The sequence below is a fragment of the Trematomus bernacchii genome, unplaced genomic scaffold, assembly GCF_902827165.1.
Source record: "Trematomus bernacchii unplaced genomic scaffold, fTreBer1.1, whole genome shotgun sequence".
Taxonomy (NCBI): domain Eukaryota; kingdom Metazoa; phylum Chordata; class Actinopteri; order Perciformes; family Nototheniidae; genus Trematomus; species Trematomus bernacchii.
The window spans coordinates 4,902,053-4,912,346 of record NW_022987821.1 but is presented as its reverse complement, the minus strand read 5'-3'; the positions used below and the strand labels follow the sequence as shown (position 1 = coordinate 4,912,346).

Below are 10,294 nucleotides of genomic sequence, written 5' to 3'. Positions count from 1 at the left end.
TAAATACGAGCATGCACACAACTCTTATACAAGTTATAGAACTTCTTGCATCATCATGTAGGTGCTACTTTATCAAGGGTATCTACCTCTCATATCAGCAGTACACAAAGTCATTTCAGGCGAGATATTATTTAGGACATCTACTCTCCTCTCTTTGATGCCTCTCAGGGGAGCCAGCCACAGTCCTTTCCAGAGGGACGGAGCAAACACCCTGCTGCACTCCATCTCTATTCCACAGAGTTCCACAGATACCCATGTGTCCATCCCCACAGGATAAACCAGCGTTAATGCGATTACGGAGCTAGAGACTTTACGATAATTCAATGCATCTCCACAGCTAAGTTTGGAAATGCGACATGGATGCCACATCCGCTTATTGTCGCACCCTGCATGCTAAAGAGAGCATAAAAGTTGACTTATTACCACACAATACTGACTAAGTGGCAAATCTCTTTGGACATGGCGGCCCACCATATGCTCGATTTAATTCGATTTTCTCTTCATGCTTTAGTTAAGTGCTTCTAAAGTTTTCTTGTCCCACAGCAAGAGGGTAAGAGGGCAGCCGAGGCTTTGATTTTGATTTGCTCTTTCAACAAGAGGCAAATAAGCCATGAGTTGGTAAAATACAGAGCGCTCACAGCTACACGGCAGCATTAGCAGGCTGGAGTGTTTGGTGCAAAACTGGATTAAGCCTAATCCTACTGTACACTCATTTCGCTCAATGCAGATCTCTTGTAAAGTTGTGTTTTCTGGGACTATAGGCTTAATCCGGGTATTTGTAAGAGGTGTACAAATGAATGTTTGCTTGATATTATTTGACTGATGTAACTTTAATACCCACTGGACTAAGTTTAAAGGTAATCTTCATGGGGAATATGTAGCATTATGAGCTGAAACAGACCCAATCTGTCAATGCAGCGGATAAAAGAGAAAACTATTATTATTCAAGCATCTCCCCATTGAAAGGGAGTGGGGGTAGGGGCAATGTGCTGCTAATAAGTACATATATTCCTGCAGTGCTGACGATTCTGCAATCATGTGAAGGCTGTCTGGAGCAATATCTCTCCAGCCTGAATAATGAAGAGACATGATGAATCCAGGATGAGTGTCAGGCCAATATTCAGCTGCTTCCCACTTCTCTCCAAGGAAATCAAAGGCTCGCATAGAGAAGAATTCAAAGTGCTGTAGTGATAAAAGAAGAGCTTGACATGTCCAGTTGTGCCTTTCAAAAGCATGGAAATAAGATGCACAGCTTGGTAGCAACAACAAAACAAGCTGAAGCCCTGAGTGACAAATCAAATGGTTGTTGCTGGTGAATTGAAATACACTGAATTACAAAGCCTGCCAAGCTGCCTTTTTCATCATTGTGCTGCCCTCTACGGGTCTTCTTCCTGCATTCCTTTTCCCTGCTTCCTCCCCCCCCCCCGCACCACTTCCCTCTCACCCATCCATCCCACCTCCTCCACATTACCATACCCCCTTAAAGAGTATTGCACGCATTAAATTGCTTTTCATTTCCGCGCTGTGACAGTCCTGCGATTGGGGGATTTATGCATTTTTACGAGTGATTTGGGCCGTCATACTATGGTAATTGTTTCATAATACGTCCATCGCTGTAGGGGATGCGCTGGTTTGCACCAACCAAGATCAAGTTCCACTAGTTGAAACGTCGGTGGGAAGATACAGCTTGTGTGCATAGGATTTCTTATGAGCAATGGAAGACTGGAACAAGGGGATCGGATTCTCGCATCCACGGCTGCAGGAGGAACATATCCACTGATCTGCGGTCGATTTGAACGCTGTGGCAATTGAAATAAAGAGACCTTGGGCAGATCTATACATAAACTGGTACAAGCCGCACCACTGGCAGCAGACAAGGGGATTCGTGCCTCTCTCCTCCGCTTCTTCAGTGCGCATGGATGAAAGTCACAGTTAAAATGCATGCGGCAAGTCTTGTCTGATGTGGGATTACCGAGTTTTTATTCGACCCCTTTTCTTTTACATGTTCGAACTTTGGTTGTGGCTCTTTTTCCGAGATGATACAGCTAATCTCAGTGGCTGCTGGAAGAATACAGGAGCCCGTTTCGCCGCTCGGGCTGTCACGTTATTGGCCTGAATGAGACTGTGTTCTTCGATGCCCGGTTTTTGGAGCTAAACACCGAGGAGACTTGACTTTAAGTATTTTTGTTTTCAACAGCAGACGGAGGGCGGGCGGTTAAATCACTGAATTCCATGTTTTCACTGAGCTTGGAGGAAAAAAACGGGGCACAGACGTGATTTTCGGGATGCTTTGGCGTTCACCGGGATCAGCACGGTAAGAGGACGGAGATTTTTCTCATTCATGTGCTTTACATTCTGGGGATCTGTCCGTGGTGCTGAAATCGGTTGCAGTTTTATTGCTGAAGTTGATCCAGATTTAAAATGCAAGGTGTCTGCGGATGCAATGGTAATAACAAGCCTGCATTTTTATGCTCACATATATCAATTGAATTCGTTCCAAATAACAGCCATACTGTCTCTGCATACCCGGCAATAGACGCTTTAGAGTTATACTATGTCCAGAGGCGATTGGCATTCCTTGACGGTATGGTAATAGAGTCAAATGTAAGAAATAATGACATATAAGTGGGTGCACTCGTGAGCTATAGCAACCATACATGTTCCTGTATGTTAAAATGCACCTATTGAGGGTGATTCGATGTGTAGGCTTTTGTGTTCTTTTTAAGGAGCGCACACAAACCAAACGTGTGTGTGTTTGTGTGTGCGTGTTTGGGTGCACGCGCACTCACGCGTCTGTGTTGGAGAGAGGGGGAGACGGAGAGAGAGAGCGAGAGAGGGACTATCTGTAACCTTCTATATAGCAGATGCCATACAGAATACTTGATTATAGAATTATTTACCCCCCGTCAAAATGCAATTTCGATCAGAGATCCGCCATGAGATCAACGGCACTTGCTTATTTGCCTTTGATCAACTCCTCTCATTTCTTTTTTTCGCCCGTGGGCAGAAGAAAGGCTGCGACTGTCGCCTTGTAGGCTGATATTCACATTTTCTAACGCAGGCCGGATTTTAAGATGAACACTGACTGCTTCTCTGAGCCGATTGCTTTAGGAGAGCCGGCGTTTTTATGATGTCTTACCCGGGGATCGTTATACACATAGCAAGCGAATAGATTCCTTATCCTCGTGTTGTTTGCACGGAGGTGGAGAGAGGTCTCCGATAGTTTCCCCACTGTTACCAAGTCGTCGGTTATGCGGGGTGAGTGATAATCTTTCTGGCTGGGAGATAGGAGTTGCAGATTTTAATGTTAGTTTGTTTGAAAGATTAAATCTGTGATTAAAACAAAATGCAACATCATCAAGACGCCATGATACATTTTGAAATCGAGCCTTTTTGTGGAAAATTCTCAAGGGATTGAATTAGTGAATGACCAGATCCATCAGTCTGCACACGGTAGATGGCGAAGCTTTTTTCCCCTCCCAAGATAGATTGGAATTCAGGCGAGCTATCAGAAATGCGCAGTGGCCATCCACCACGGGTAGTTGTGTTATCAACTTCATTATATATTATCGTTTAAGTGTGTTTTTATGAATTATTCATCTGGGTTGCTTGTTCTGTGACAGCCTCAAAAACAAAATGTTGCAGACATAACACATCTGCATAATGAACAAACATTAATAGGCCCACTTGTATTTGCCTTTGTGTTTGTTATGAATAGTTGTTGTGCTCTGTTTGGAGTCCATTGCTATATATATGCATTATCTGTCACATATGCATTGTTATCCGTGCTATTTAAAACAGAACTCGTCCTTTTTTCTTTCTTCCTTAGATGACACCTCATGGTACCAAACTTGAGTGAGCTGGGGCATCCTCTCCCAGGAAAAATGCATATCTGGATCCTAAAAATAATCCTTCTGATTGCATCATCTCTGAGGCTCATCGAGATGTATGACAATTATGGGGAGATCTGTCGAAACCTGTGTACGTGCGAGGAGAAGGAAGGGATCCTGACGGTGAGCTGCGAGAACCGGGGCATCGTCAGACTGACGGAGATCAGCCCGGTCCAGTTCTCCATGTACCACCTCCTGCTCACAGGGAACCTCCTGAAGAAGCTGTCTCTCAATGATTTCATCAATTACACAGGAGTGACCATCCTGCACTTGGGGAACAATGATATTTCCGAGGTAGAGTCGGGTGCCTTTAATGGACTCCAGGGATTAAAAAGGTTGCACCTGAACAACAACAAGATTGAATCCCTGAGGGATGACACCCTTGCAGGACTTGAGAGTTTGGAATACCTTCAGATTGATTATAATTACATCACCAATATAGACACTAATGCCTTGAGCAAACTACACCAACTGACAGTGATGATATTGAACGACAACATGCTCTCTTCCCTTCCCACCAATATCTTTCGGAGTGTCCCCCTCACGCACTTGGATCTAAGGGGGAACCGGTTAAAAATGTTCCCCTACATCGGCCTCTTGGAGCACATGGACAAAGTTGTGGAATTACAGCTAGAGGAGAATCCGTGGAATTGCTCCTGCGAGCTGATTGCTCTGAAGGCTTGGCTGGAGAGTATAGCCTACACGGCTCTGGTGGGGGAAGTGGTGTGCGAGACGCCATTCAGGCTCCATGGTAGGGACCTAGATGAGGTGTCCAAGCAGGAACTCTGCCCAAGAAGACCCCTAGAAGACTCTGTCAGGCCTGCACCTCCTAGCAGCACCAATGGATATTACCAGACCACACCTGCTGCCGTCACATCCTCCGCCACCTCCTCTGCTGTTTTTAGGTCCTCCTCTAGGCCTACCAAGGGCACCCGGCCATTCAACAGAACTAGGTTAAAGCCCACATCCAGAATCCCAGGCGGTAACCCTTACAACTATGGCCCCATCATTGCTTTTCAGACCAAATCTCCTGTGCCTTTGGACTGTCCAGCTGCCTGCACATGCAACCTGCAGATATCTGAGATTGGGCTAAATGTCAACTGCCAAGAGAGAAAGATTGAAAGCATTTCTGATCTAAAACCCAAGCCATACAATCCTAAAAAAATGTATCTCACTGGAAATTACATCCCTGTGGTACGGAGATCAGATTTTGTGGATGCAGTTGGATTGGATTTGCTTCACCTGGGAAACAACAGGATAAGTCTCATCCACGACCGGGCTTTTGGGGATTTAACCAACCTACGTAGGCTGTATTTAAATGGTAATCTCATGGACATGCTTACAGGAGAAATGTTTTTTGGTTTGCAGAATTTGCAGTTTCTTTATTTAGAGTACAACAAAATCAAGGAGGTTGATGCCGGTACTTTCCGCTACCTCCCTAATCTCCAGCTACTTTTCCTCAACAATAACCTCCTGAAAACCTTACCTGTGGACATTTTTTCCACCCTCTCCCTGTCAAGGCTTAATCTGCGCAACAACCATTTCCAAAACCTGCCTGTGAGTGGTGTTTTAGACCAGCTGAAGCTGCTTGTTCAGATAGATTTGTTTGAAAACCCCTGGGACTGCTCTTGTGACATAGTGGGGATGAAGATATGGCTGGAGCAGCTCAGCGTAGGCACTGTGGTTAATGAGGTCGTGTGTGAAACACCAAGGCGCCACACAGGAGTGGACGTGTGCTCCATTCAATCAGAGCACCTGTGCCCAGACTACTCTGACGTGTACACCTTGCCAACACAGCCTACGGAAGAGCCCATGGATGACCGAGTGGTGACTACAGACGCCCCGCAGAAGTTCAACACCCCCAGCAGCACCGTCCCCCTCTCCGTCCTCATCCTCAGTCTCCTGCTTGTTTTCATCATGTCGGTCTTTGTGGCCGCGGGGCTGTTTGTTGTGGTCATGAAAAAGCGTAAAAAGTCGCAGAGTGACCGCACGAGCACCAACAACTCTGACGTCAGCTCTTTTAACTTGCAGTACAGCCTCTACAGCAACCGCTCCGGGCCCAAAGTAAAGGCCCCAGTGGGACACGTTTATGAGTATATCCCACACCCCATGGGACATATGTGCAAAAACCCCATTTACAGGTCGCGGGAAGGCAACACAGTGGAGGATTACCGTGACCTCCATGAGCTCAAGGTCACATACAGGAGTACCCCGGATGATGAGAGGGATAGCAGTACAATGAGGAGCCCTGCGTACAGCGTGAGCACCATCGAGCCCCGTGAAAACCCCTCCCCTCTCCCGGATGCAGACCATTTCTTCAGAGGCATCCTTGAGCATGATAAGCAGCCTCCCCCCCACCCTTCTATCCAGTCCATCCCAGCAGGTGCAAATCTAGAGTACAAGTACACAGGGCCTGTGTCGTACACGTACAACCCCAATTTTGATGTCAGACGTCAGTTTTTGCACCCGGAGCGGATAAGAGAAACAGTGCTCTACGGCACGGCACCCAGTACTGTTTATGTTGAGCCAAACAGAAATGAGTACTTGGAGCTAAAAGCTAAACTGCAGTCTGAGCCCGATTACCTCGAAGTTCTTGAGAAACAGACCACCTTTAGCCAGTTCTGAGCAACAGAATCATTAATGTAATGAAGCATTTTCTCTCTTGCCCCCTCTTGAAACAGTGGCTCAGTTTATAGGGTGCCTTGGCACAACACACACACACAAGCAAACGCGATGGAGTTTAAAATGGGGTGTGCCGAACAATCTTATTCTTATTTCTGAAACATGACTTTACAGGAATGGATACAGCTTTCTGAAACATGGATGAACAAAATTGCTCTGCTTAACTGATGATGCAAAATCTATTTTTCTATGGTGAAGATCGAATAACACACAAAATGTAAGTGTACAGGTAAATCTTACCCAACTTCATTTTCAGGAATATAACCATACATAAGGTATATTGTGAATCAGAAAAGAAATGTTTATAAAAATCACTCCTGGACAAAAACACTGTACAGCAGATCATCAAAACTGTGTAGGACTATTTTCTGCTGTAGTCTGTAAGTAAGTATTTATTGATATAATCTGCCATGTCTTTTCAAAACTTTTGATTCTACATCAATATTACCTGTGTCATCATACTCCATGATCCTCTGGAAAGGCTTATGTTTGTAGTTTCATTTACTGTAGCTCTGCATTGTAAAAGTGGCTTTTTTTTTAAAGTGGCACACCCCCAATGTTCAAAAAAGACTGCGTCATTTGAAGAAGATGAAAAAAAAAAAGTGTCTTTGTATGCTTTCTGCACTTTTTGGAATTGGAAGGCTGGTTAGCCTTCAATGAGCTCTCATAAAGGAGATTATTATATTAAAAATGAATATGGGTATTCATTCTTAATATGTAGAATTGATATGTTATCAAAACGAAAAATTCATAAATGATATTTGAAGTAATAATTCTGTTGTGTAATACTGATATTTTACTCAATGTAACACCTATTTTTATACAAGCATTCGCAGATTCTCTATTCCTTATCAACTTCATTTGTTTTGATTGCTTTGCACTTATTGCACTATATTGACCAAACTATGTTATTGTCATCAAATAAACATGATGTCAGGTTCATATAATGTGCTTATGAGGAAACTAAGACTGTTTAGTCATAATATAAAACAAATCATTTGGGGTTTGGTCTAACACATTTTCAGATTAAGATAACAGTGTGAATTATGGGACTGGACAGCTTGGAAATTAGTGGGTTAAAATATATTTTACTTAGAAAGCAAACGGCAATACATTGGCTGTTTAAAGTTGGCTATGTTGTGGACTCAAAGCAGATAAAGATACAGTATATACTGTAAGCCTCACTCGGAGAGCGTCTAGGCCAGGATTAGAATCAATGGGTTTCAATCAATGAGCATTATCTGTGGCAACCCCTTTGCAATCATACCATGACAACAGCATCCACATTGCAGCCAGGCAAGCGATAATTTGATCATGTATATCATTAAAGTTCACCTGATATCAAATTCTATTTAAGCAATCAAAGGGTATCATCTTTGACACTCATTAAAACGTACAGCTGCTGGATTAAGGGTTGAGTGTCAACCATTTCTCTTTGGTTTTAATTCGTTTTATAAGTGAACATCTTACAATGTTGTTACTGAAAATCACATTAACCATCCCTTTTTCTTGTCAAAAATGTGGTTTTATTTTCAAATGTATTAATAGTTTTCATTCTTTAATAGAAGATAAAAAGGTGTTTGAGGGAAATAACAGAAACCTCCTTTCTCCCAGCTGGCTTGTGTGGCGTGTGGGTGTCTATGTTTGATTGACAGCAGTGTTGCACCTTAGAGAGCCACAGACAGAGTAACCAAAACATGCTGTTTAATGTGCTGCAGCTGATCGGTTAATGAGCTCTCTCGCCCAGTTAATGTTTGTTTGGCGGCTCATACTACAAGCTAAGTGCAGGACTTGAGGTGTTTGGATAAGAAGCAGGATTTAGCAGGAAAGCTAATGTGGGTTTTTTTTGTTGCCTGTCGCTCGTGCGTTGTGCAACCATCTGCTCTGCAGGATTTGATTGGCTGCGTCGAAATGAGGTCTACGCAGACACACGGAAGAACAAGATTGGGTCAAAGAAAGCAAAACAAGAAGTGGCCGTCCAATTTCTTCTCTTTTCTGTAGCAAACATGATGCAATTTAATTTCAGTTGGACTTTAAGTTGACCCACTTAAATTCAATATGCAAATAAGGTCTATAAAAACACAAAGGATGCACTGTGCCACCATTTAGGTATTGCATTTGTGTATGTTCCCTTAAAGAGACAGGCATACCAGTGTTAATATATCCACTTTTCCTCATTCAGAACAGATTATTGTGCATTTAGGATCAGATGTGCTAAAATAAGTGTATTATTTTCACTTAATAGCATCTAGGTGCCAGCTGCCTTTTTTGTTCTCGAAAAAATGAAACAGAGCTGCTCAGAGTCCTCCTTTTGTTGGATCTTTTCACAGAAGCCCAGAATGAGAACAGAAGGCACCATTTGGGAGTCCTGGAACCGAGTGTAACTGTGGATGTGTCATACATGTAGCAGGGGATGTGAATCATAGCCAAGTGTGCAGTCGCCCAGTATCAGTGGCCTATTGGATGGCACAGTGTTGACGGTTTTCTGACACATATTTGTGTTTTTTTGAGGGGAACCAAAACTCAATAATTAATTACTGAGGTGCAACAAAGAAAGGATGCTTAAAAAAACCTGATCAGTAATCTATTCTCACATTTTAAAGCAGGATGTGGCTCTTGAAAGAAGAAGAAACAGATTACAGATTAGTACAATTACATAATCACCGAGTCATGCATTCCAAATGGGCTTGTGTTACTGTATCTGTGTACGTACTTTCTTCCCACCCAAATTTGGCAGTGTGGATGTGTATCAGTGTTCTGACCCAGCACACTGTCCCAGAGTAATGGCTGCATGAAGCAATCCACTGCAGGAGTGTGTGTGTGTGTGCCAGTTGAAATAATGCTTTTAATCAGCCAATGGGCTCTTTAGGTCTTAGCACAAATGGAAGCATCAAGGAAGGGCAAAGAGTTTATTATGCCTCTCTGGATTATTTAATGTACAGCCTTTCATGGGATTTGTGTGCCTGTGCAACTCTCACTCTCGCTTCCTGGAAAAAGAGTGGTCCAGATCTGTATTCGGGAAAAAGTTATAGGAGGAAATATCTCTGCATGTGTTGCCTCATGCTTCACAAAAAGCCCCCCTGATTTATGGCTAAAGCTATTGTGTGGAATCTGATGAGGGGCTGACGCAAGGCGAGGCGTGATGGAGGTGCAGATCATCGCTCGATGCGAGGAAAGTTGAGAAAGTTACTTCTTGGCTCGGAGCTCAGAAAAGCGCAACACATTTTCATATTTCTTTCATATGAAGCGCTGGGAGGGACAGCGATGGGCAGCGTGTGTTCCAGTGTTCTCCAACACTCTGCTTTCGCACCATTTGCGAGTTAATCAATGAGGAATTGTACAACGCGTGAAATCTGTCCAACTGCACCAATTGTTGGCTCCTCACTCGGCTATTTTCACTGCACTGATTTAAACTGGGAGGCAACCATTTTCTGTGCTGAAAATACCAGGCAAATTAAACATTTTGCTGGATTGGATTTGGCTGTTATTTGCTCAAAATCGTATTCTGTTTATGGTAAATAAAAACAGCTTGAGGCTAAATGCGCACAGGGCTGGATTACGCTGCTGAGATTGTGTATTGTGTATGCACCATGTCATACAAACTGAAATATTAAAAGGCATTTCATTTGATCTCACAGCCCATGGATAAGACTAGGCCTCAAGATTGGATGGTGCAACCTTAAGGCAATTTCTCTTTTGGTTATATTGTGATTTGGTGGTGC

At 43.5% G+C, this 10,294-nt stretch overlaps 1 protein-coding gene across 2 annotated transcripts; it reads left to right on the top strand.

The window, feature by feature from the left end:
• The first annotated feature begins 1,637 nt into the window (after window positions 1–1,637).
• Window positions 1,638–7,378, top strand: LOC117498888 (SLIT and NTRK-like protein 5). 2 transcript variants are annotated; one of them, XM_034151047.1, is made up of 2 exons: window positions 1,638–2,314; window positions 3,830–7,378. In XM_034151047.1, exon 2 carries the CDS (start codon window positions 3,840–3,842, stop codon window positions 6,513–6,515), a length of 2,676 nt encoding a protein of 891 aa, XP_034006938.1. In that variant the 5' UTR covers window positions 1,638–2,314; window positions 3,830–3,839; the 3' UTR covers window positions 6,516–7,378. The 2 variants fall into 2 exon arrangements, with proteins under 2 accessions (XP_034006938.1, XP_034006939.1); XM_034151048.1 differs by lacking the exon at window positions 1,638–2,314 and adding an exon at window positions 3,166–3,258.
• Window positions 7,379–10,294: the final 2,916 nt, after the last annotated feature.